We start from the raw sequence: 27,921 nt of genomic DNA on the forward strand, positions 1-27,921 counted from the left end.
GATTTCCTGCTCGGTTAATGGGATAGATTTGCCTAGCTAAGCATGAGGTGTCACAGTACAATGGTTTTATAGGATATTTTTACCTCTGTGTGCTGGGTTTTTCATTCAGTGTTGCTCTCTCTGGGGAGGGGTTTTTTTGGTGATTGTTCTTTTTTTTTTTTTGGGTGAAGGATAATTCATCCTTCAAAATTCTTATGTGATTCAATGAAATGAATTGTTTATTTATGATAGAAAATAAAATGAAAATAGTTGTATTTTTGAAATTTGAAATAGTATGCCTTTTTGAATTTCAAAGTACTTATTTATATTTTAGGACTACTAATAAGTAACTTTCTGCTTTCAAATCCAGTCATTACAACATTGAGACTTAGATGAAGCTTTTGATGTCAGCCCATACATGTGCTATTTAGGATCTACTTATTCCTCCCGATGACTCCATGGGGGGCAAGTTAAGGGCCTATTAGGATAGTATTTAACCTAAGTTTTTAGTAGTTGAAGTAAATGTAGAAGTACCTATTTTTGCTATGTGATTGATTTTGTGTTTGGGAACTATATTTTAAATATGCCTTTATAAAAAGTAAGGATAATATTGACTTTCTAAAAAATTTAACCACATAAAAGTCTGCTTCCCTCATCAGATTTGGGGAAAAGCCAGAACTCACTGTTTTTCTAAAACCTAGATAAATCATATTAGGAAGTGTGATGCCCACATTTGACAGTATCATCTAAATATCCTTAAAAGTTGCGTTTGACCTTCAAATGCTGCTTTTGGTTTTGAAGAAGCTCTCCCAAACTGGGTTTGAGAGTACAAACTTGTAAACAAAGGTTCATGGATATTGCGGTACCAGCTCCTGCATCAGTTAGGCTTGGGGATTCATAAACTGTCTTCTTAGCTGTGAATTAGACTAATCCTCTTAGTTTTCGAAAGGACTAACTTCAGCTGGATATTTTGGAACCATTACAGGCCTGAAATTTCTCACACAATTGAGCCATTGTTTCTGATATGTAACTTTTCTTCTTTCTTTACTTTACTTTTTTTCGTGAAAAAAAGAAGAAATGGAGAAAAAAAGGGAGAAAGAAAAAAAAATAAGAAACCGCATCATGAAATTCTTACTAGAAAGGGTCGTCAAACACTATGGTTTTAGTCTCTCACTCTGTCATCACAAAAAATCAAAACATTTTGTCAATTCAATTGGCCTTTAGAGATTTTCTGTCAGAAGTTCTTTTCCATGTTAGATTTATGCTCTATGACAAGTTACTCTGTGTGTTTAAAATGTATGAGGATGAATACCCTACTTAGTGAATGAAAATATCGTCTAAGGATACAAACTAACTAGATGGTGATGAATTACTGAATCGTATGTTTGACCAAATTTTATGATATTAATCATATTGAAGTCTGGTGGAATACTTAACCATAAATGATGACTTTGCCTATGAATTCTAGTTCTGTTCATATATTGGGACTCAGAAAAATGAGTTCTTATTTGCAGCTTTTTCACTTCTCCACGTTCAAATGCATATCAAGTATAACAATAGGTTTTTAGTTTTTAATATGATAATTTTTTTAATTTCTATATTATGATGTATCTCTGCAAAATAATTGTTTACTTTCTTTAATTGATCCATTTAGTACTCCTATCTATTTTCTAGGTTGATGTGTTTTAGGTGTTTGTAGGCTTGGAAGAAGGTGAAACAAGACATTTGCTGCATCTTTCTACAGATCATCAACTTGATGTAGTTCGTTGGAACCTTGCTAACCAAGATGAGGTTGGATTCGCTTCCATTTTGTTTTTCCCTATCTTAAGATAACTATTGTACACACAAATTTCGTGGTCCTGCAAAATTAGCAAAACTATAGGAAAAATAATGCGAATAAAAATTTGTATGAAAGTGATTAATTGTGGGGTACAATCTTTGTGGTTATATTCTCTACAAAAGAATATTTCCTCTAATTCAATCACTTTGATCACAATTCAAAGCACAACAACGAAAGTGTTTTCTTGGAGTTGAAGATCAATTGAGGGCATAGAGTGGTTTTTTCCTGAATGAATTTGTTGAATGGCGAAGAACATGTATGTAGTACTTTTGCCATTTCTCATACTTGCAAAGAGATTTTGTGAAGACTTTTCCTCTTTGTGAAACTTCTTTTCTCACATGAATTCGTTTGCTGATCCTTTTCATTGATGGAAGTCACTATTATTTATAAGTGAAATTAGATAATTAAATTTGGAACCCACAAGATTTAGTTACTTAATTCAAAGAATTTGATTATTTGATTTTAGTAACTTGTTTCATTCCTTAAGGGAATTTGCAAATGAGAGAATATTTATTTTTAATTCTCTTTTGACTTCAATGGAAAGATTTGTTTCCTTTGGAAATTTTCCAACAAGAGAATATTTATTTCTAATTATCTTTTGACTTCAATTGTTTGATTTGATTTTATTTACAAGACTTAATTTTGTAGCCTTCCAAATTTTGCCACATGTCACATTTTGAATACATGTCATGTGTCCAATGTGTTTGATCCATCACTTGTCAAGCCTAAATTTTGTTGAACTAAATAGTCACAATTTTGATGATCAATTTAGTGGTAATTTAATCCTCTAAAATTTTGATGTCTACAATTGCTTAGAATAATTTCTCTGACATATGTTGCTCTAATTTCAATATGCGCTTGCCATCAGTAGTTGTGGAGGATTTTGGCCTCAAAGTTCCATTTTTATGAACCATAAAGTCTTGAAACTGTATTTTGTCACTTTTATTGTTTGAGTGGATTAGCCCTTACTTGACCAAGAAATGGATTCTCTTTGAAATTTCACATAAATAGGTTAATATATGTTAAAATTTTTGTAATTGTTAGAATGGTAGTAAAAAATTGGCAAATTAAAATCGGAATGCTTTCCTTCTAACTATCAACAACTCCTTGAGCTAGCAATTTCTTATTTGTGGGTTAGCAATTATTTTTTTTTTTGATCAATAAGTATAAGATTGTATTGCAAAGAGGCGCTAAAGAAGCGACCCACCGAATTACAGTATAAAGGGACTTACCCCCTTACAAAAGGGCCCAAACATCAAAGGACAAGGCAAAACAAAAAAACCCCTCCCTTAACGCATACACACCCAATCTATAAAATCTATTAAGGTCGAAGGACCATCTTTTATCCACAATTTGGTTTCCGAGCACAAAAAATACACAAAAGATACTTTCAACCTTTGAATGGACAGCCCACAATCCTTAAATGCAATTGAATTTCTAGCCTTCCAAATAACCCAAAACAAGCATAACGGTCCCAATTGCCACGCCACCTTCCTTTTCTTTCCCACAAAAGAACCCCTCCACCCTAAAAGGGTTTCCTTGACCGAACGGGGGAAAACCCACGAAACGCCAAAAAAGGAAAGGAACACCATCCATACTTCCCTCGTTTTTTCACAATGGATAAGAAGGTGGTCAATTGTCTCCTCACTCTTATGGCAAAGAAAACATCTATTTGCCATAACCCAACCTCTCTTTTGCAAGCGATCCAAAGTTAGCACTCTCCCCCAAGAAGCCTCCCACGCAAAAAAGCTCAATTTGGGCTGCACACAAGAGTTCCATATAATTTTTGAAGGGAAGAAAGCAAGAGACCCCGGCTGCATGGTCCTATACAAAGATTTCACCGAGAAATCCCCATCCTTTGATGCCATCCACTTCACCGTATCCTCCTCATCCCCCCTAACCTTCCTCCCCTCCAAGCAACAAAATAGCCTTTCCACTTCTTCCAACTCCCAATCGTTGAAAGGTCTATTGAAATAAGGGTTCCAACTTCCCCTCCATTCCCCCTCGGCTGTCCACACTTCATTTACCCAAGCCTCCTTGTTCGAAGCTAAAGCAAATAAAGAAGGAAAAGCCTCGCTCAAAGGGATGGTTTCACACCATTTGTCTTTCCAAAACTTCACTTTCTCACCATCACCCACCACAAAGCCAACAAAAGGGGTCACTTGATGTCCCATTTTACTTATTGCCTTCCACAACCCAAACCCGTAGGTCTCCCTAGACTCACAAGATCTCCACCCTCCTCTTTCCTCCCCATATTTCCCTCTGATCACTTGGTTCCAAAGAGCCTTTCTTTCATTTGCAAAACGCCAAACCCATTTGCCAAGGAAAGCCCTATTGAAGGCCCCAAGACTCTTAACCCCCAACCCTCCGCTTCTTTTGTCTGAACACACAATTGACCATCTTACTAAATGTGGTTTTTGCTCAAGAGCCCCGCCACCCCACAACAAGTCCCTTTGAATCTTCTCCAATCTGATTCTAACCACTCTAGGCATCTGGAAAATCGACATAAAATAAATCGGTAAATTTGATAAGGTATTACGCACTAGAGTAATCCTCCCCCCTTTTGAAATGTACAGACGTTTCCACATAGCCAATTTCTTTCTGAATCTTTCTTCTATTCCATCCCATGTTGCAACGCTTTTAAACGGGGCGCCTAACGGCATTCCTAAATAAGTGGAAGGCAGTTTTCCCACCCTGTAACCAAACTCATCAGCCAACTCATCCACATTCTCGACTTTGCCAATCGGAATCAGCTCACTTTTCTCCAGATTTACTCTTAACCCTGAAATTGCCTCAAACCACATTAGCAACCAGCCTAAATACAATAACTGATCCCCCTTTGCTTCACAAAATATCAGCGTATCATCAGCAAACAACAAATGTGATATCTGGACCCTTTCGCCTCTTCTTCCCCGAATCAAACAAGGCGCCAAAAACCCCCCAGCCACTGCCTTCTTTATCAAAACACTAAAAGCCTCCATCACCACTACAAATAGGTACGGCGACAGGGGATCACCTTGCCTTAACCCCCTTGAGCTTTGGAAAAAACTCGTAGGGCTTTCATTCACCATAACTGAGTACCTAACAGTGGATAGACACCACTTTATCCACTTGCACCATCTTTCCCCAAATCCCATCTTCTCCATCACTGCTAAAAGAAAATCCTAGTCCACGTGATCATAGGCTTTCTCATAGTCTAATTTACAGAGAATCGCCCCTCTATTGCTTTTCACAATGGAGTCAATTGCCTCATTAGCGACCAGCACTGCGTCCATAATCTGCCGTCCCTCCACAAAAGCGTTTTGGGACGTTGAGATGACCTTGGCTAAGACACCCTTCATTCTATTAGCCAACACCTTAGCTAGCCACTTATACAACCCTCCCACCAAGCTAATTGGCCTAAAATCCTTCAAGTCCTCTGCCCCCCTTTTCTTAGGAATCAACATTAGGAAAGTTGCATTCAAACTTCTTACAAAGCTCCCGGTCTCATGAAATTGCCTAAAGAAGATCATAACCTCTTTTTTAACAAAATCCCATGAAAATTGCCAAAAGGCCATTGAAAAGCCGTCAAGGCCTGGCGCTTTCTCGCCACAACAGCCTGACAACGCCCTAAAAACCTCCTCCTCCGTGAAAGGCTTCTCCAGCCCCTCCACATCCCCCCTCTTCCAACCTTTCAAACAGCAAGGCATCTATCTTGGGCTTCCACCCCCCCGGATCTGCCAGCAAACCCTGGTACACCCTGCATATCTCCTCTTTGATCTCCCTTTCCTCATTGTACCATCTCCATTCACTTTGACTCTATTCATTTGATTCCTTCTTCTATGAGCGTTAGCCATCTGATGAAAAAACCTTGTATTTCTATCCCCCTTTTTCAGCCAAATTTCCCTGGACTTCTGCCTCCATGACATTTCTTCTAAAAAGACCCACTTCTTATACATCTCTCTTGCCTCCTTCCTAGCTTCTTCCTCTTCCAAGATAAGTTGTTGGTTAGCATGGAGATGCACTTGGGCATTTCCCTGGATTCTAGACTTCTGAGCAGAATCTTATTTTGTTGCATCCAGTAGTTTCTATAAAGTGAAACATGGAGATGCACTTGGGCATTTTTAATCTTTGCTGATGCTTCTAGTTTGGAATCCTTTACTTATGTGTTTGAATAGATGTTCTGGTTGATTTCATATATTTTGATGTGCTTGGTGTTTTAACATCTTAATCAGATCTGGGTAATGTATTGTTTCTTTCTTTACTTCTTCAGGTTGCGTGCACATCTATGAAAAGTAACGAAGTACTGATTTTTGATGTTGGTTACATCTCTTCTGAACCAGTTGTAGTAAGTTTCTTATCCTATTTATCACTTTTTATATGCCTTTACCACAGTGCTTTCTCTTTCGATGTAATATGTAGTGATTGTCTTCTCTAGACTCCCAAATTCACATTTACACAATTTTAAATGGAGCCATTTACTCTTAATTGCATTTCACTTGTAGCATGTTAATTGACCAAACCTCACTTTATTTGTGTGATTAATAATATTGCAGCTTTCAAACATAGACGGAAAGATTAAAATAGCAGAGGCTTTTGAACCTAATAACATTCATCAAGCCTTGGAAATAGTTGGTTGATAATTTTATTGTCACATCCCTAGTGACATTTTCTTAAATGTCAGTTTCATATGTAGCTATATTAATCAATCAAACCTCACTTTATTTGTATGACTAATAATATTGCAGCTTTCAAACATAGATGGAAAGATTAAAATAGCATAGGCTTTTGAACCTAATATCATTCCATCAAGCCTTGGAAATAGTTGGTTGGTAATTTTATTGTTCACATCCCTAGTGACATTTTCTAAAATGTCAGTTTCATAAGTAGCATGTTAATCAACCAAACCTTACTTTTATGTGACTGATAATTTTGTTCAGGTTAGATTTAGAGTTGGAAATGTGAAGATTACAAAGGATTTTGGTCCTAATTATATTTTCGTTAAGGCTTGGAATTGTATGGACAATAATGCTGTATCAGAACTGTTATTACTACTTCAATAAATTGTACTTTGTGATATTATTAAATCTAATCACTACCACCATGGAGGCAGACACTGCCATCCAAGCCACCACAACTATTGCAAAAACCTTTGTACTTACTATCTGAAGAATTTCTGAATTCCTTTATTGATATTTTTAGGTACACACCATACACATATATATACACAAATGACTGAATAAGAAAATATCAATCTAGCTTGATTCTCTCATAAAATTAGGAAACTGAATCATCCTAAATGATCTCTCCTTTTTTATTCCTCAAAATACTTTCCTAAATTAAAAAAACCCTAACTTTGAATGCCAAATTTCAATACTCCCCCTCAAGCTGGAGAATATATATCATATAATCCCAGCTTGCAAGTTAAGTCTTCAAAGTTAGGCCTAGGTAAAGCTTTGGCGAGGATGTCTGCGGTTTGGTGCTTGGTAGGAACATAGTTCAATTTAACCGTCTCACTAGTCACCTTCTCTGTGATGAAGTGTCTGTCAATCTCAACGTGCTTGGTCCTGTCATGATGCACGGGGTTCTTGCTATGCTTATAGCTGCCTGATTATCACACATCATCAGAATTGGAGATGAACTCGTTTGCCCCAGTTCACTAAGAACCCTTTTTATCCAAATCCCTTCACAGATTCCCTGTGCAAGAGCTTTGTACTCAGCTTCTGCACTACTTCTGGCTACAACTGATTGCTTCTTACTCCTCCAGGTAACAAGATTTCCCCAGACAAAAGAACAATATCCAGAAGTGGACCGCCTGTCAATGATGTTTCCTGCCCAATCCGCATCTGAGTATACTTCAGTGTCACAGTTCTCTGTCTTTTTGAAGAATAGACCTTTCCCTGGTGTCATTTTAAAATATCTAAGAATCCTGTAGACTGCTTCCATGTGTTCCTCAGTGGGGCTGTGCATGAATTGACTTACAGCACTCACTGCAAAGCCAATATCTGGCCGAGTGTGTGAGAGATAAATCAAGCGCCCGACGAGCCGCTGATATCTCCCCCTGTCTACCGGTGTACTTTCTTTCTCGATACCAAGTTTCTTCTGACTATCCATAGGAGTATCAATTGGTTTGCATCCAAGCATACCGGTCTCCTTAAGAAGATCGAGTATGTATTTTCTTTGAGAGACTACAATTCCCTTCCTTGATCTAGCCACTTCCATACCAAGGAAATATTTCAAATTTCCAAGATCTTTAACTTCAAACTCCTTTGACAAATACTTCTTCAAATTCTGTAATTCCTCCATATCATTCCCAGATAGAATAATATCATCAACATAGACTATCAATATGGCCATTTTCCCGGCATGAGACTTCTTGACAAATAGAGTATGATTAGCCTGACCTTGTTTGTAGCCCAGCTTCAGGACTGCTTTTGTGAATCTATCAAACCAGGCTCGGGGAGATTGTTTAAGGCCGTACAAGGATTTTTGGAGTTTGCAAACCTGATTCTTTGCCATACTTCCTTCGAAACCAGGTGGTATTTCCATGTAGACTTCCTCTTCTAGGTCACCATTTAGAAACACATTTTTTATGTCCAGTTGTTGCAAGCACCAATCTTGATTGATAGCCAATGAGAGAAGAATCCTGATAGTGTTCAGTTTGCAACAGGAGCAAAAGTCTCCTGATAGTCTATCCCATAGGATTGTGTAAACCCTCTAGCTACCAAACGAGCCTTGAATCTCTCGACTGATCCATCTGCTTTGTATTTTATGGTGAAAATCCACTTGCACCCCACGGGCCTCTTCCCAACCGGCAAATCTGTGATAGTCCACGTCCCATTCTTCTCAAGTGCATCAATCTCATCTTGTACTGCCTTCTTCCATTCTGAAATTTTGAATGCCTCTTGTATTGTGTTGGAACCTGAGTATCATCAAGAGAAGTAGCAAATGCTCTGTAAGATGGTGATAGCCCTTCATATGTAACATAATTCCCAATTGGATGATCTGTACATCTCCTAACACCCTTCCTCAATGCAATCGGCAGAGTAGAATCATCAATGCTGGGAATTAACACCTCTCCAGCCCTATCCTCACCTATGTTCTCTTCAGGAAGACTTGAATTGGAGTCAATATATTGGCCACATGTTGACTGTGATCCGTGCTCTAATTCCTGTCTTTTCCTCCTCTTGATGTAAACTTGTAAGTTCTCATTAGCAAGTTGTGGGGCTATAGGTTGAATAGGCATGGTAGACTGGATTGTCACAGGAGAAGGAACATTTGTGTGCTGGGCTGGCTGGACTGATGACGGTATGGGTGTGGACAACTCAGTGGGCGCGAATTGGAAAGGATTTGGTGATTCTGAGTGAAAAGAAGGTACACCCTCAAGAAGAGACTCCCAAACTTGATGTTCATTCATGCTCTCCCCCTGAACATGAGATTTGGGATAGAAGAAGACATGTTCAAAGAAAGAGACGTTCATGGTGGTGTAAAATCTTTTGTTGGTTGGAGAATAGCATTTGTACCCTTTTTGGGTTGGAGAATACCCTAGGAAAATGCACTTATTGGCTCGAGGAGCAAATTTGCTATGATTTTGAGGATACACATGAACGAATGCCGTGCAACCAAATACTTTGAGTGGCAAATCAGAAGAGGCTGCACGGGTGTGAGGAAATTGTTTTAAGAAAAGTTGACGTGGGGATTGAAAGGTAAGCACTCTGGATGGCATACGGTTAATCAAATAAGTAGCTGTGAGAATAGCTTCCCCCAGAAATAGTTTGGAACATTAGAGGAAACATAAGGCACCGGGCAACCTCCAAGAGATGTCTATTCTTGCGTTCAGCCACCCCATTCTGTTGTGGGGTGTCAACGCAAGAACTTATGTGGATAATGCCGTGATTTTGAAGATAAGTACTGAGACTACTAGTAAAGTATTCCTTTGCATTATCTGACTTGAGGACTTGAATTTTGGAATTGAATTGATTTTGAACCATAAGATGGAAGGTTTGAAAAATGTGCCCGACCTCTGACTTTTCTTTCATAAGGAAAACCCATGTTACCCGTGTATGATCATCAACGAATGTCACAAACCATTGAGTGCCAGAAATATTTTTTATCCGGGAGGGACCCCACACATCACTATGTACTAGAGAGAAAACAGTCGAAGGTTTGTATGGGATTGAGGATAGACTGTTCGAGTATGCTTTGCAAACTGACAAATTTCACAGTGATAAGATGCTGGATTTTTATTGATAAATAATTTGGGAAACAATTTTGCAAGGTAAACAAAGCTAGGATGACCAAGGCGATAGTGTAACATTATAATCTCACTATCTTTATTGACCTTAGAATTTGACACAGAATTGAAAGACTCTAACATACTCTGAGATTGTACGCAACTTGCTTGAGAGACTTGGTTTGAGAATTGGCCACATGAGAGGAGGTAGAGTCCGGAACACAGTTCAGCACTGCCAATCATCTTCCCCGATTTCAAGTCCTGAAAAACACACAAGTTTGGATAAAATTTAGTAACACATTGGAGATCACGGGCCAATTTGCTAATGGACAAAAGATTACAATCCAAGTTTGGAACATGGAGGACAGAGTCAAGATATAAGTCTTTAGTAAGTTTTATAGAACCTGTCCCGACAATTTTTGACTTTGAACCATTAGCAATATGGACGGATGAATGACCATTACTTGGCTTGTAATTTTGAAGAATGGCAGCATCTCCTGTCATGTGATCAGAAGCACCTGTGTCCACTATCCACGACTTCATTCCTCCTCGATTAGCAGTGAAGGCTACACCGGTAGTACTGCCATTGCCAACTTGGCTTAATAGTTTCTGTAGCATCTCCATCTGCTCTTTGTTGAATGGACTCGGCTCGGGAACAGATGTGCTCTCAGAGTTGGCAGCCACGTGTGCTCTGCCATCTCTGTCAGACCGTGGCTTTGGTTTCCAATCAGCCGGTTTGCCATGAAGCTTCCAGCAAGTCTCCTTATAATGGCCCGGTTTCTTACAATAATCACACCAAGGCCTATCCCGTTTCTGACGATCTCCACCACTACTATTAAATGACCGAGCAGCAAGGGCATAGGCATCCAATGTTGGGGCAGGTTGCTCTTTGGATCCCATCATCACTTTCTTTCTACTTTCTTCACGCCTAACCTCTGAAAAAGCCTCCCTGAGACTTGGCAGGGGTTTAATGCTCATGATTCGGCCTCTAACATCATCCAATTCCCTGTTTAGTCCTAGGAAAAACTTGAACAATCTCTTTTGTTCCACAATTTTCCTGTATGTTGCTGCATCATCAGGACATTTCCATGAGTGAGTCTCGAATAAGTCAAGGTGCTGCCAGTACCTTGTGAGTGTGTTGTAATACTGAGTAACTGTCTATTCTCCTTGGCGGAAGTCATGTAGGGCTGATTCAACCTGAAAAAGTTCTGAAATATTTTCAGAACTTGAGTAAGTTTCTTTGGCTGCATCCCATATGTCCTTTGCAGTCCTAAACAGTAAGAAATTTTCACCTATGTCATTGTTCATGGAATTGATAAGCCATGACATGATCATACTGTTTTCAATCTTCCACTTCCTGAAACCTGGTTCTGTAGTTTCTGGCATGGCTGCTTCTCCAGTGAGGTACTCATCCTTTCCTTTACCGCAAATGAACAACAACACAGATTGTGACCACTGTAAATAGTTATGACCATTTAATTTGTGTCCTGTGATGAGAATAGGAGAGGAATCACTGCCACAAAGGTTTGGAATTTCAGATCTGCCTCCTAATTTTGGTGACGTGATGCTGGATACTTGTGATGATGCCATTCCGTATTTTGTCATGGACCGGAAAGGTAGAAGAACACTTCCTAAGGCACGTGCAGGATTGGAGTTGAGGAAAAATAGCCGGAGGACGTCGGAAAAACTGATCGGAGGGCTCGCGGAGGCAAAAGGACCCCAAAAGAGGCACGTGCAGGGCTTGGATGGCAGAAACAGGTACGTAGGGTGGTTGGTCGGCGTCAGGCGAGCTTGGAGTAGGAAGCGCGTCGCCGGAAAGTGGCTCACGCGCCCTCACGCGCCGGCGCGTGAGATGCAGTCGCCGGCCGGAAAAAACGCGCGTGGGTGGCGCGTGGATGGCTTTCTGGCTCCGGTGTTTTGGGAAAAGTTGTAGATCTCCTCCAGACGCTCCTTGCGGTGTGAAAAAACCGTCGCCGGAAAAGTTCACCGGAAAAGTTCGCCGGAAAAGTCGCCGGCGGTGAATGTTTTCTGACGACGATTCGACCGACCGGAAAGCGTTTTCTCCCTTGGCTCTGAGAACAGGGACTGATGATCGGAATGAGAGATGGTCGGATTGAGAGATGGCCAGAGAGATTTGGCCGGAATGAATGATGGCCTGAATAAGAGGTGGCCAGAAGGGATTAGGGTTTCAGAAAACTGGCTCTGATACCATGAAGAATTTCTGAATTCCTTTATTGATATTTTTAGGTACACACCATACACATATATATACACAAATGACTGAATAAGAAAATATCAATCTAGCTTGATTCTCTCCTAAAATTAGGAAACTGAATCATCCTAAATGATCTCTCCTTTTTTATTCCTAAAATACTTTCCTAAATTAAAAAAAACCCTAACTTTGAATGCCAAATTTCAACACTATCAAATCATCATCATGTAATGCCCTGCCCACACCCTGCTAATCACCTATACTTCTGTTCTTTTATCCCACTTGACAGTCTGCTATTTGATATGTGGAGTGGTTTTCGTTATGGAAAAAAGAGTAGTGAGTGCAATTTTAGGAATTAGGATGATATGCCAATTTCTTGGGTTCAACCATAGACTTGAATGAGGGGCTGCTGGCCAATTTGTTATTTCACTAATGGGTGCCCCTTTTAGGGATAAAAGGTCTTCATTACTTTGGTAGACTGAAGTGATTGATTTATTGCTTTTGGTCAAAGATCAACCTTTGATCATATATTTGCATTCATGCCATTTAACTCTTTTTCTAACCAAAATGACGTGTGATTTTGTTTCTTTTCTACCAAAATAGCATGAGTTGTTGAATTTTGAGCATTTTTTGTCAATTATACTTGAATGGAAATGTGAATTGTTCAGATATGTATGTGTTGATCAACTCATGAGCAGAGGCCTTCTAAAGAAATTAAGAAGCATTATCTTAGGGAACTTTTAGGGATACTTTCAGAACAGCACAAACCATGCCTTCATTTTGGAGCTTGTAAGCCTTGTCTAGATTGTAAATGCTTCTAGTGTCCTAGTCCCTAACTCATGGGCACTTATTGAGCATTTTTTGTGATCTTCTCAAGTTCTTTCTAATAATCTTCTTTGGCATTTCCTTTGCTCTGGATCCATCCCCTATTTTTGACAAATGCGCTTCTGTTTCTTGTTTTCACTTTCCACCCGGCATGCACATAATCGAATGTGCATATTATTTATCTAAAGAAGTATACAATGCCCTTTTGCTAATTATCAAATCTTCCTAGAGTAGCATTAGTCTTGGGCAGAAACACATTTGCAAACAGGAAGGAGTGGACAAAGTATTCTATGAAAAATATGATGTTAATGCTTTATGAAATGTACTTCTTAGTGTTCTCATGCCACTATTTCATGATCTTGCATCTAATGGGAAGAGGACAACATACCAAAGAGTAATGAACATGTTTCTTGAGTTTGTGATGACCTTCTTTAGATTAATTGTTGCACTTTTCTCCTTATTAGTATTTTATGAAAAATATCACTTTAATGCTTTATGACATATCTCTTGGTGTTATTGTAGGTTTTGCAAAAGAGACATACTATCAATGCACATAAAGGCTTATCTGACATAGCTTTTACTTCAACTGATGATTCAAGGTTAGTACAACATGCAAGCCTTTGATAAGGAAAAGCTCATTTTGTTTTTAGGCTAGAATGGTGGAGTTTGTGGGGGGAAAACATATCTCATTCAAAAAAAGGAAAAACATGAACTGAAAAGAAATCTAAGAAAGCTAACTTCTTTGGATCTCACATCATAGTTCAATTACCAATCCTGGAGCATGGATGCAATGAAAGTCCATAATGATTTGGTAGTGATCTTAGAATGGGTGAATTTTAATAGAAATTCTTGCTTCACAAAGTGTTGTAGGAAAATAAGTGATTGTTGATGAAAACCAACAAGGAGCAAAAGAATAAAAGAAGAGAGACAATCACGCAGATTTAATGTTCTTGCTTGAGGTGCGTCCATGGGTCACGACAATTGTACTATGCTCTATGGTGAAAGAATACAGTTCAAAATAGAATGGCTTTCTTAGGGCTATATGTCTACATATACATAACCTCAAACTAATTAGGGTTATGATAGAAGCAAGCAAAACCGCTCAAAATACAAGAAGGCCCAGGAAGGGGTCTCACGACACCCAAGTCGTGTCATGTTGAGACAGGTACGCTTGGTGAAGTTGGAGGAGCCATGTATCATAGTTGGCAAGCAATCAAATATGCAACCCAAAGTAAATAGTTAACCTTTAATGTACACAATGTGAAAGTTTTGCTGTCATAGTTGAAAACTATTTTTAGTATTATATGATTATATTTATTATTTTGTAAATTGGTTATTGTTTCTTTCATTAAGTTTTGACTTTGAATTAGTCAGTTTTTCTAATTGGTTTTTTCTATTTTATTGGTTCATTTTAATAGGTTATTTGCTTCTGATATGTGTGGTGTAATCCATTTATGGGATAGAAGAGCGAGTGACTTTCCGTGTCTTGAGCTTACAACTAATTCCCGGACCACCCTTAATAGTATCCAATTAAATGAAGAAAATCAGGTCAACTACTACAAAACCTTCTGTTTTGTTTACATGTAAAGTTTAACTGTGAATTTCCTTGAAGCATGAACTTTTTGTTCATTTCTTGGATACAATAATGTATTGATTATGTTCTCTATTTGTTAATCTGCATATTTTTTTTCTTGCACCTTTCTAGATGCACTTACCATAGCATTTGTTGAAAACTACAATTGGCTATAGCATAGAAAATGACTAATCATTCATTAGTATGTTATATGCAAGGAAACTTTGATGAGTTGTGCATTTTTTGCTTTGTAGCCAATTACAATGTAGTGGAACTTGTTTTCCTTCTTGCCTATTGTTTTGGACTGGAGTACTTGTTTTCTTCTTAGCCTATTGCTTTGAAGTGGAGTACCTTTTTCTTCTTGGCCTATTGCTATGGAGTGGAATAGTTTTTTCTTCTTAGCCTATTGCTTTGGAGTGGTGGACCTTTTTTCTTTGCCTTTTGATTTAGTCATTAGTTTTTACTAGTTTGGCTATGCTTTTGAGTGTCAACAATCTACTAAACAACGAAAAAATGGAGTCTTGGAGTATAAAAATCACAACTTGTGAAATTGAATTCTAGTTTCTCATCAATCTACTAGATAGCCAAATGATGGAGTCTTAGAATATTGTTGAGCAAAACGCATAAAATTTAATTCCTCTTCCCATGTTGAAGACTTGGAAAGAGATTCCATTGTAATTCAGAAAACTAGGAATCTTCTTTACAAGACATTGAACTTAATGTTTATGCCAAAATTCCTCATTCTTTTTGTAAATTAAGCAAAGGATACCTACTTGCAATCAAGTGCCAAAATTGCAATTAGGTGGTCACAAAGTTGCCCAGGAAGGCTATTGCTCATGTTTTCTTGGATCTTTCCAATCACACCTACTTTCCATTGGGTGATGGTGTTAAGATTCATTTTTTGGGAAGACTTGTGGTAGGGATACCAACCACTTTGTTCTCAATTTCCAAAGGTGAAAGTTAGAAACTCTCTTATTTCATCCATTCTTGATTTTTCTTCTTCCATTATATCTTAGAATTTTAATTTTCCTTATAACCTTACAAATTTAAAAATGAGGGTATTGAATTTCTCACGTTCTCTCTTATTCATGTGTATTTGTCTTCTTTTCTAGATGTAAAACCTTGGTTATGGGCGCCCTCAGATTTATTTGTTGTAAAATCTTTCTTCTCAGCTCTATATAAACTTGTGACTCAGATCTCTTTCTTTCCATGCGTGTTTGGAAATCTGAATCCCTACCTAAATCACACGACGTTTGTATGACTAATGGCTAACAAGATCAATATCAATAACTTGCTACAAGTGAGGAGGCCTTACGAACCACTTAGTCTAGATTGTTACACTATGTATTTAGGAAATGGTGTATCAAAACCATTTTTTTTTTTTACACTGTCCGATGACCTTGGGCCTCCTTCAAAAGTGTGTCTGATAGGATGACTATTTTTTTAAGCTGTAGTACTCTCAGAGACGGAGCACTTTGACGTGTTGCTTGTCTCACATTGATCTAGATATTTTGGTGGGAGAGAAATGTAAGGGCTCTTTAGAATAATTGGAGGAGTTCAAATACTATTTGGGGTCTAACTTATTTTTATTCCTCTTTCTAGACCTCTATTACTACAACTTTTGCATGTATTCCTTGTAGTGTTTTACACTTTGATTAGAACTTGGTATGTAGGTTGGAAGGGTTAGATAGGGATTTACACTTTATATGGATTTTGCCTTTTGTAGGTTCATTTAAGTTAAATTTTGATGGATGTGCTTTAGGTAGCCTAGGTTAGATGGGGATTGGAAGTGTGATCAGAGACCCTAGTAGTACAATGTTTAGAGCCTTTCCAAAACCGTTCTGGACACAACAAGACATAGGCTTGGACATTGGATACTTGTGCAAATCCTCTGGCTTTCAGACTCAAACACAATCTCAGATGAAAGATGATAGAAATAACATTCTTAATGTCTTGGAAACTGCCTTCAGTACTTATTTAATCTGTATACATGAATTTTTCAAAATGAGTGAAGTGCCCATGTTGTGCATACTATGGCATTGAAGAAAAGAATTGGACAATTAAGTCATGTCTCCACTTCCTACAATCTTTGGGTTTGGACAAATTCGATTGTAGACAAGCTTGATCCAACATTTCAATAGGTATATTTCATCATCTGGACATCACTCAAATGTCTTGAATTTTTGGTATCAATTCTGTTTTCGAGGCCTGACTCAAGTGGTACAGGGTTGGGATGTTCTAGGTTTAAGTCTCAATGGGGGAAAAACTGTTTTTAGAATATTTGGTCTACCAATTTGCTAATTATGTGATTTTGCACCCTATATTGACTTTATATTTTTCTTCTGATGATCCTGAATATATGAATGTTCTTTTGTAAGATGGGATAACACTTGCCAAGCTTAGTTAGACATAGGTTAGAGGAAATTCAGAGAGATTTCCTTTGAGGAGGTGGGAATTTGGAGTGGAAGCCATATTTAGTAAGATGGGAGATTGTGTGCTTCGATAAAAAGAAAGGGGTTTGGGGGTCAAGTGTCTTTCCACTCTCAATAAGGCTTTTCTTTGCAAATGGAATTGGCGGTTTACGAATATACGCAATTCCTCGATTCATTAACGTGAAAGAGAAAACGATCCACAAGAGGGTTCGTTCATCTAACACTTACCCACTATCGGCTTCAAGCAACTATCGATGTAGACTGAGAACCTATTGTATAAGGTTTGACTATGTGTGAGAATTTGTTTACAATTTTTTCACATACTCGATTTACCTAGGAAGTCCTGATAGAGCAACAACAGCTGGAATTGGACCGAGGGGTACTAATCCTTCAGACTTTCTCAATCCAGGTAACTCCTCCTCCATTACTTACTGACAAACGGATCCAGGTAGCTCAGATCTAGCTAGGTTAGACGGTTCGGTCTTAGATGGTTCGCTTGGTGTAGTGTGTTAGGGATAGCTGAACAGAGTAGAACGACTTCTCGCTGTGTGTCTAGTAGAACCCGAAGCATTGACATTGAAAGAAAGAACAAAGAAAAGGATTTACCTATAGGAGTCTAGAAAAATCGACTACTCGAAACTCAACTCATATCGGAGCATGGAAAGAGTATTGGATAGAAAGCCTATGGTATCTATGCCTGCGGAAGTCAGGTATTCATTTCCAGGGAGTTCAGATCTAGGTTATAAGGTTCAGTTCGCTTGCTTCACTTCATCAAGGAGTTGAGTTGGGCTGCTCTTTCCCTGCGGAAAGTCAATCAATGCAAGCACCTTTCTTCGCTTAGTAGCACTACTCTTCCTTCCTATAGGGCTTAGGTTAGGGCTTGCTTCTTTAGCACATAGCTAGTTTGAAGCTCAAACTCCGACTGGGGAATTCTCAAGCTATGGGTCTTCCAATCAATCTTTGTGAGAAGCCTCTGTTCCTATATATGTAATAGGGTAGGGACAAGAGAAAGAAGCAGGAATGGTACCAATGGCACTTATCCGGATTCCTATGAGGGGCTTTGTGGAATCAAGTGATTAGAGGGAAGTATGGGGAAGAAAGTGGGGTGCTCTCAAGAGGTGACAGAGGTGTATTGTGTTGGGTTGTGGAAATGGATAAGGAAGGATTGGGATCTTATGAGTACTAGGATCTCTTTCTCAATGGGTAATGGGCAGAAGGTGAGATTTTGGAAGGATAAGTGGTGTGGGGATTTTCCTTTGTGTGTCTCTTTTCCATCCTTGTTTGCTTTATTTGATTCTAAAGAGGTGTGGGTGGTGGATATTTTGGACTTCTCGATTGAGGGGGGGATGGAATCCTTGCTTCTTTAGACCCTTTAATGATTGGGAGGTGGAGGTGGTCAAAAGCTTTTTGGTGTAGTTGCATGGGAAGAGAGTGTGTGGAGATGTGGAGGACACAGTGCTTTGGACTAAAATGAAGAGTGGCTAGTTTTTGGTCAAATCTCTTTACAATGCCTTAGAATCAGGCGACTCTTCTTCGCATTTGGAACATGTAGGTGCAACCTAAGTCTCTTTACAATGCCTTAGAATCAGGCGACTCTTCTTCGCATTTGGAACATGTAGGTGCAACCTAAGATTAAGTTCTTTGCTTGGGAGGCAATGTGGGGTAAAGCTTTAACCTTGGATTTAGTTCAAAAAAGAGGGTAGGCCTTAGTAAATAGGTGTTTTATGTGCCATGAGAATGAAGAGACTATAGACCAAGACCATCTTCTTATTCACTATGCTAAAACAATGGTCTTGTGGGAGATGTTCTTTTCTTTGGTTCGGGTGTCCTAGGTGCTTCCTTCATCGGTTAGAGAGACTCTTCTCAATTGGCATGGTTCATTTGTAGGAAAAAAATGCAAGAAGGTTTGGAGAGCAGCTCCTTTACACATCTTTTGGACGGTATGGAAGGCAAGGAATAAAATGGCCTTTGATGATGACATGCTTTTGATTTAGAGACTAAAATATTCTTTTGTTTACTCCCCTTGGTCAGAGGCAAAGTTGTTTCTAGATGATTATCCTCTAACTTTAGTTAGTTTTATTGATTGGTTGGGCTCTTATTGAGGTTGTTTTAGTCTCGTTTGTTTGGTTGTTTTCCTCTCTTCTTTTGACCGTTTTGGCAGTGGGCGTATAGGTATTGTATACCTTGAGTCACTCTTTTGACACCCCTTTTTTAATAGATATTTTACTTTACCTACCAAAAAAAAAAATGAATGTTCTTTTGTGACCTTTTGAAACTTCATTTATTACATGGAAATATGCAGATGCAATTGCATGGTTTTATCCCCTAAGATACTAACTTTCCCTGCATATTCTCTGTTATCACTCTTGAAAAAGCCTCAGTACACACATTTTTCATATAATTGTTGTAGATCATTTTTGGAGCTGGCAAACTTGGGGTTATATATATGTGGGATCTTCGTGGAGGAAGAACATCTGCTGCTTTTCAAAGCCATAAAGAGGTCCAGTAATTGGCTGCTAATTTATACTTTTCATATTATTATTCTGCCTCCTTTCCTTTCTATTTGAAAATTGAACAATGACAACCTTATTAGCATATATGAATCCTGTTATTGTTAGCCATGTTAGTGTTTGTCATGTTTACTACTTTTTTCAGGCACCAGTGCCCTTCTCTTACTATACATTGTTTTTAGATTGCTATGTTGAACACCTGTTCCCCTATTAGCATCCTTGTTACTTAGTCACACATATCACTAAATTTGTCCATTTATTCCAAATTATGAGCTGAACCTTTCTATTAAATCTATTATATATTCTTATATCGAATCTTTTTACTTTTCTACAATCTATTACTTAGTGATTATATAAAAAATTATATGATGTAATTAACAAAATTACTTCTTTATATATAAATATACTCTCTTATTTATAATTAGTGAATTTTTTTCCGTAATTACCTGTGTAAATGCACTAAATTTTTTATTCTTGTTATCTATAATTTTTGTTGATTTAGGTATATCATCCTCCTCTAGCATCTATAAAGTTAGCATCAATGCTGGAGAAAATTGAGCCCTTGAAGGTATGTGTATGTATGTAGTAATTTTGTTGCTATTTTCTTTCGTTCTCAGTTATCTTCACTAGCTATTGATGTATTGCATTGCAGCGATATCCCCAACAAATTCAACACAGCCCCCCACTTTTTGTACCATCACTTTTGAAGCACACAAATTGGGTTCTTCAGATGTTCATACCATTTTGGCTTTTGAAATGTGTTTCTTTCTAGAAAATGAATTTCAAATTTTTTCTTTTTATAATTCCCCTGCTTAGTGATTTTGGACCATGGCTCAGGAACCAAAGGTTCAGGCTTAACTCTGCTTGGGCTTATCAGATAATGCAGTTTGCTAGCAGTTATGTGATCCACTAGGATAAATCCTGTGCCTCAATCCCTTCTGAGTATAGGGTCGGGGATGCTTTGTAATCATAAAAATGTATCTTAGCCATCATAGATAGCCTATCTTCTTTATTTACAAAGGAAAGGTTCATTTCTGCTCTCAAAGTCTACATGCAATGTTTGTCAGTGGCTTTGTTTTCCGTGAAATGGGAATGATAAATATCCATTATGAAAGTTATATTCAAATTTTTGGTCATTGTTAATGTCATTTGACCAAAGTTTTTATACTCGCTGTCATCCTGACTTCCATACGCACCCAAGTTTCACATGTGAAACAATTTGACTGAAGGGATTGTAGGTGGGAAGTGGAAGCCTCAGTTGTTTTGTCATATTAATCGTGATCAATTCTCACTCTTTTGGAGTTCTCTTAATCCTTTTTTAAGACAAATATATTGATATTATCTGGCATCATTACAACAAAGTTCTGTGGGTTGTACATAATTTTATACTAATGGAGTGGTATTGTCATAAATGATTAACTTCAGGGGAAAATTTAGCATCATTTGACTTGCTTAGAGGGGATTCCCACGTATTGGTGTTAATTATTTTTCTGCGAATAGCACACGTATACAGGCTAAACTGTACTATTTAATGTCATGTTATAAAGATGCTTCTGACTTTCCAAATTCAAAAGATCAGTAGATTTACAGGAATTGTAGGTGTTTGATCCCCCTCTGGAAATTTTCTATGTGTTTATATTGTTTGCATCGTTTCTTCCTGTGCCAAGATCTGGGTCTTCAAATACAGTGCCTTATTCTGTATAAAGACAACTTTAGCACACCCTTGGTTTACACTTTATCACAAGTCATTATTCTGCAGGCACAAGCAGATATCATTTCAAAGGAAATACACTCAGTAGATCTTGATCCATCTTGCCCATATCAATTGGCATTCCATCTTGATGACGGTTGGTAGGTTTGGAAAGAAATGCAGTGGTGTTCTTTTTTCTTTCTTTCTTTCTTCCTCTTTGTTTTTCATGTATCTACTGATTCTTCTTGCTTCTTTGTGGGAATTAATATCAACACTTCTCCTTTTGAGATATCATTACTGATCCATATGTTGTATGATGTAATTGTTTTAGATAAACAAATAGTAAACATGGTTTTTTTACAAAACTCGTCATAAGAAAGAAAAATTTGTACAAAGCATTGATCACGATTCTTAAATTTTGGTTGTTACCTTGATTGCAAGGAAGCATGATTCTTTAATTCAATCATCCATAAAATTGGATGGAAAAAGCAATAAGGTTAGGCATTTAATATTGGTAATAGACAAAATGGTACTGGCATGCTTTAGTCATGCTTAGGTGTTTGTTTGTTCCATATAATTGGAACATGATTGCAAATGCCAACAATGGGATGAACCTGACAATATTTGTTACTATTACTGCAAAGATATTTGTTTTCAGTTGCTTTTTATGGGTTACATTTGATTTGAACAAACTGCTTCAATGAAACTTTCAAATGACTGAACTATGGTTGCCCCTCTTGCAAACTGGCCATAGTTGTTGCACTAGTAATGGTTTCCATTGTTTGTTCTCAAATGAATCCCATGATGTTGATTTCACAGCTCAGGTTTGAAATGTTATAAGCTTAATTAACATCATTTTACTGATTGAAAACTTTAACAATGTTATGGGCATCATTTTCGTCCTTGTTTTTATTGTCTATTGTAAGGTCAGGTTTGTGTGGTCATACTATGCACTCACCATGTTCATAAACTTAGATGCCATTTCTGTGGAATAGCATCATCCTCTTGAATTCTTTTTGGACACTATTTGAAGTTAGACTAGAGGTGTAAATGTTAAAATAAAACTTGGATGTCTATGATATAAAATTGAAGATTCTAATTATAAATAACTACTGAAGACCACTTGAGAATTGACACCCATATCTCATATCTGTGATCCTTATACCCAGTTTTTTAATGAAAGATTGAGAGATTGGTTGAAAAAAATAAAAAGAAACTCCCTTCCTACAGTAAATAAGTAATGCTATTCTTTGGAGTATTACAAATGTTACAGCTCATAAAAATAGAAAAAGAAAGCATAGTATTGACTTGGAAAGCTTTTTTAGTTTCTTTTTTGCAACTTGAATGTTAGAAAGAGTTTGCCCATGAGATGGTACAAAATGTAGTAAATTCTTTTGGATATTTTAACGTAAATGATGTTTAAGCTGTGGATATTTCAACAATTAAATGGTGTTTTAATTTGCGGATATATTTTATATTCTCCCTGTGAACATTTCAACCTTTAAAATTTGCATGCTTGTAATTATATGTTTTTTTTTCTGCAATATTTCAATCTTATATTTATGCTATTGTATCTTCTAAAAATTTTCTCAACTTACACTAAAAAATCACTTTTCCAAAATTTTTCTATAGAAGTCATTTTTTACTTGCCGTTAGTATTAATGTATTCATTGGCATACCCATGGTTCTGAATCCAGACATAATGCTTAAAATTGATATTCAAAACCTGCTAAGAATGAATGCTTGGCCAGCAACCTAGAGGTAGCATCGGTGGGTGATAAGATGAGGAAAGATTTAACTAAATTGCTGTGGTTTGTGCATTGAAGAGGAGATGGTTTTATGAGTGTAATTAAAACACGAAGACAGTGTCATGGTTACGTTCAATAGAGACTACAGAATGAACTAATGAGGTGCTGTATGGTTAAGTTAACAGCAGTTGATTATTCTAAGTTTTGTTTAATTGACAAGTGTTTAACCTAATCCAGATGTGAGACGATGTGCTTTTGCCAATCTTGTTATTCTGATTATGTACCATTCATTACATAATACAGGTCAGGTGTTTTGGATATTCATAATTTTCAAGTGACACATATTCATTGCCCTCCCCCAGCTTGGCTGTAAGAAAAGTTGAATACCCTTTTAAGTGGCATTTTATAGTAATTGGAATCTTTAAGACTTTGTATTCAATTTCTAATTATTTATTTCTTGTTTATCTTGAGGGACTAGGAATGGCTCAAATAGTTCAGCTGATGTATCATATGTCAGAAAACCGTCATGGTTACCAACATATTCAGTAAGAAATTTCATTCTTTGATTTGGCTGGACTCAACTTAGTTTTATTATGTCATCATCTAACCCCTAGTGTTATTTATGTATTTATTTATTTTTTTGTATAAAACATCATGAATTCTTTGACAATTGACCTTATGAAAATTGCCTAATACTTTAGAAAATTGCCCATTTGGCTATCCACATATTCTACAATAGTGGGAAAAAATAGGTTGTCATCCAAGAAGAGCATGCAATGTTCAACTTTGGCTTGTCCAGTATGATAAGCATTACAGTAAAACAATATTCTATCTGTTTACTTTAGTTGAATTTTGGAACTAACTCAAGGAGTTCCTACAATTAATGAGTGGTCAAAGTGGATGTGGTTCCATGCATGCTTTCATGTGTAGTCTTTCAATATTGATAATTAGAAAAATATGTGCACAAAGACAAATTATTCTTTTTCAAACATAATTTGTAGTTTCATGTTTATTATGCAAATAATTAGTGGGCAAAGTGGATTAGCATATGCATGCTTTTCTGTGTATGGAAAAATATTTTTGTCTGAAATCCTGAGCTTGGAAATCCCTAAAGTGTTGACACACAAACGTGAATCCTAAAATAAACTTCTATTTTCCTGTTCTCCTAGAAGTTTTCTTCTCTATCAGATCTCTATAAACCTTGTAAAAAGAACTTTACACTCTTGACGTACAGAGAACAATTAACAAAGGAAATAGAATGAATTAGTTGGCAAGCCATCTAATGCAAGAACAAACTTTATAATCTTCATGAATGTTGGAAAATTCACTCTTTGGAGAACCTTTTGGTTTCAGTAGAAGGTGATCAATGGAGACAGAATCATATTGTAAGTTCATTAGAAACTACATTTTGTGTAGGCACCTTATATACTTTGAGGCATGTGCTATTGTTTTGGTGAATTGCTTCAATATTTTTCACAATCTTATTCTCTTTTCAAGTTAAAGATCATTTCATATTGCATGGTCAACTCTGTAGGACTCGAAATAATTAGCCCACTCATGAGGCCAAAGTGTAACTCTACTCTGTGATGTCTTCTTATACAGATCTATGCGGTTGGATCATCATCAGATAATGGCATTCATCTTTTAGATTTCTATCCAGACTCCAGTTCTCCCTGTCATGTTGAGTACAGGTAGGACACTAAATCCCAATTTACAATTTTAAGCACATGTTAAATGGTCATCGGGTTTCTCTAGGAGTACTTGGAAATTATCTCTTGTTTAATTCTTTTATGTTCTGAGGAAGCCACATCATATTCCACTAAATGGATATGTGTTATGATCCAAGTCTAAGTCTTTAAAGAAAAAAAAAAGAATGGATGAGATGTGGTTTTTTATAGTTAATTTTTATTTTAAAGTTATTGCTTACTTGCATCTTTTGTTGCCATAGCGAGGATATGCAGAGCTTATCTGGTGTAAAAAACCAGAGAAAACAAAACATGTTTGTTCCCTTGTCTGAAGGTGTTACTGCATGTGCCACTCATCCCCTCAATGGCACCATCATAGCTGGAACCAAGGTTTGTACATATTCTTCTCCCTCCAAAAGCAGTTATGCTTTTATTTCATGCCTTTTTTGAACTGCTTCCAGTCCTCGTAACTCACATAAGCTGCTTTTTGGATTTTGCTTCTCTTCAAATGTGTTACGAAAATGCATGTGGAAAAAACAAAGCAAATTTTGCCTTAAAAGGAATCAAAGTATTTCCAAACACTAGCAATACTTGAGCATGTTCCAGTCACTGTTTTGACACTGCCTGCAGATTTCTTTTGTAGGATTGTTATAGTATTTAAGAAACATTACCTTTCTTCCAGTTATTCTTTTGGGTGGATGGAAAATAAAGAAGCTAATTGCACGTTTATAGAAATCAATCTCTAAAGAATTATAGAATTGAATGCAGATATGCTCTAGTAAAATAGTTTGAGAAAACTAATGCCACCCATTGGGTATTTCTTTTGGAGTATAAAACTGCCAAATGAGGAAAGATGCTTATTTCAAAATGGGAAGTAGTTTCCAGAGAATAGGATAAACCAATGCATGCCTCATTGATCTTGGATGATAGCATGTTGTTAAATTCATTTCACGGAAATCTCATCCAATGTCATTGATATATTTTACTGATTTTCCCATTTGAGAATGAACAGAAGTCTGATTCCTAATCAATTATATATGGTGCAGCAATCATCCCTGCTAGTGATTTCCCAAAGGCACAAGTCATGCCAAGGAGACCATTGCCAAAGCAAAGAGGAAGGCCCTTTGTGATCAGAGCAAAGTTTATATGTCCAGAGTTGAAGCCGAATATCTTTGCACACATGGATTTTTAATCAACTAGGGCCAGATGGGCATGAAATCCTCCAGTACGACAAAGGAAACCGTCCAATAATATATGTGCTTCAAGAACACTTCCAAGCAATGTCAAAATATAATTTCATTGATCACATGAACTTGGAAAAAATCTGTCTTTTTCTATAATAATATCACCCCATGAAGATTGTATCAGGAAGCGTTTCTGCTTCAGCCCAATGCCCATTTTCATTCAATGACACATACAACAATTGGGTCTTTTTTCATTTCTATATAATTTGAATATGATTGAAATGAAGCTGAAGACTAGGTTCACCCTGGAAGATTTTAGTGGAACCTAGTTCCTTGCAGTGCATTGCCACCCTGGTCTGCATTGATGGGTCCAATGAAGCCATCCACTCAATTTGATCAAATAGGGGATTATCCGATCGCGTACCCAAATAAACCATTTTCAAGTGCACAAACCCAGACAAACAGAGTTATTTTGACCTTCGTACCTCTATCAAGTCTTTTCTCTCACTTCTCACCCTTCAAAAATAACATCAGAATTGAGCTGTCATGGGCGCCCAGAATGCAATACCAGACCCATCAACAGAGAAGAAAAGAACAAGAAAAAAACATGAATAATTTAATCAATTTCAACATTAGATTTCAATAACATTTACATCTCCATCACCGGATCACATAATGGGAACATCTAGAGAACAAAACCTAGATCTGGTAACTTCGATTTCACGAGACGCTAGCCTAAGCCCTCTCGCCGCGGATTCTGCGAGCGAGCTGGATGTCCTTGGGCATGATGGTGACTCTCTTGGCGTGAATGGCGCAGAGGTTGGTATCCTCAAAGAGACCAACCAGGTACGCCTCGGCCGCCTCCTGGAGAGCAGCCACAGCGCTGCTCTGGAACCTCAGATCCGTTTTGAAGTCCTGAGCAATCTCCCTAACCAGCCTCTGGAACGGTAGCTTCCTGATCAAGAGTTCAGTGCTCTTTTGGTACTTCCTGATCTCCCTCAACGCCACTGTTCCCGGCCTGAACCTGTGGGGCTTCTTTACCCCTCCCGTGGCCGGCGCAGACTTTCGAGCAGCCTTGGTGGCCAACTGCTTTCTCGGGGCCTTCCCTCCGGTGGACTTCCTAGCCGTCTGCTTGGTACGAGCCATCTCACTCTTTCAGAAATCTGATGTAGTTTGCTTCTCTAGAATGGTGGAAATGCAGGCCTTGGAGGGGTGTATTTGTAGCAAAGAATGGTGGGCAAGCGCGGGAGCTTTGAAAGTTTTGTTTTTTGGAGAGCAAATATCAACCGCTGGATTGTTGAGGTAATCAACGGCTAATAGTTTCTTGAGTAGTGTCACGCGGATCACTATCCATGCGTACTACAAAAAAACCAATAGGATTAGTTGTCAACTGGCCACTTGAATACTTAAGAGTTAAGACTAGGTTGTGGGCTTATGAGTCCATGAGCCACTGCCATTGTGTTGAGAGTCCATAGTTGGACCTCAGGCCCTATATCTATCCAAACTTGGGTTAGGGCCCATTTAATAGCCAGCCCATTGTTACGAGAGATCCTTCTAGGGAATAAAAACTTTCCCATATTTGTAAAGAAACTTGACCTAAAGAGAGATTCGAGTGTAAGATACGAGCCAGAGCAGTTTATGAAATAAAAATTTATTTTATAATTCAATAATAAAAGGAAAATAAGTAACATTAAAAGGTTATGAAAATTTTAATATATATAAATATAGTAAATTAGAAAAATCAATACAATTTTTTTTTTTTGGGTCTCTCAATTTAACTCCTAAACATTTTTTTTTTAAAATAAAATAAAATAATGTCTATCCTAAATTTTGTCTAAATGTCTAATAGGTCCTTTTATCAACCTAAAGAAATCGATTGAATCTGAAATCATGTTTATTAGAATGGAACATAATATTAATATTCTTTGTCACCCACCTTTGTATCAATAATTCATGATATTTTTTAGATTTGGAGAAGATTTGTGATGGTATTGGAATCAAACATAATATTGATATTCTAGGTCACCTACC

At 37.5% G+C, this 27,921-nt stretch overlaps 2 protein-coding genes across 4 annotated transcripts in view; one reads left to right on the forward strand and one right to left on the reverse strand.

The window, feature by feature from the left end:
- Positions 1-26,150, forward strand: part of LOC117915943 — a 32,255-nt gene extending 6,105 nt beyond the window's left edge. For all 3 annotated transcript variants that reach the window (XM_034831706.1, XM_034831707.1, XM_034831708.1), the window contains 12 exons: positions 1,679-1,770; positions 6,072-6,146; positions 13,591-13,667; positions 14,487-14,616; positions 19,484-19,573; positions 20,086-20,151; positions 21,343-21,434; positions 23,325-23,390; positions 23,500-23,566; positions 24,624-24,712; positions 24,970-25,096; positions 25,753-26,150. In XM_034831706.1, the coding sequence (XP_034687597.1) occupies positions 1,679-1,770; positions 6,072-6,146; positions 13,591-13,667; positions 14,487-14,616; positions 19,484-19,573; positions 20,086-20,151; positions 21,343-21,434; positions 23,325-23,390; positions 23,500-23,566; positions 24,624-24,712; positions 24,970-25,096; positions 25,753-25,836 (1,055 nt within the window). In that variant the 3' untranslated portion in view covers positions 25,837-26,150. The remainder of the gene's footprint in view (positions 1-1,678; positions 1,771-6,071; positions 6,147-13,590; positions 13,668-14,486; positions 14,617-19,483; positions 19,574-20,085; positions 20,152-21,342; positions 21,435-23,324; positions 23,391-23,499; positions 23,567-24,623; positions 24,713-24,969; positions 25,097-25,752) is intronic.
- Positions 26,151-26,498: 348 nt separating this feature from the next.
- Positions 26,499-27,088, reverse strand: LOC117915944 (histone H3.2). Its single transcript, XM_034831709.1, has one exon. The coding sequence runs from the start codon at positions 27,034-27,036 to the stop codon at positions 26,626-26,628; it is 411 nt and encodes a 136-aa protein (XP_034687600.1). The 5' UTR covers positions 27,037-27,088; the 3' UTR covers positions 26,499-26,625.
- Between the last annotated feature and the right edge of the window lie 833 nt (positions 27,089-27,921).

The sequence above is a fragment of the Vitis riparia genome, chromosome 6 (assembly GCF_004353265.1).
Source record: "Vitis riparia cultivar Riparia Gloire de Montpellier isolate 1030 chromosome 6, EGFV_Vit.rip_1.0, whole genome shotgun sequence".
Classification (NCBI taxonomy): domain Eukaryota; kingdom Viridiplantae; phylum Streptophyta; class Magnoliopsida; order Vitales; family Vitaceae; genus Vitis; species Vitis riparia.

Bases quoted from the DNA above. Each gene is read 5' to 3' on its own strand.
- LOC117915944 (XM_034831709.1), bottom strand. From the start codon at position 27,036: ATGGCTCGTACCAAGCAGACGGCTAGGAAGTCCACCGGAGGGAAGGCC.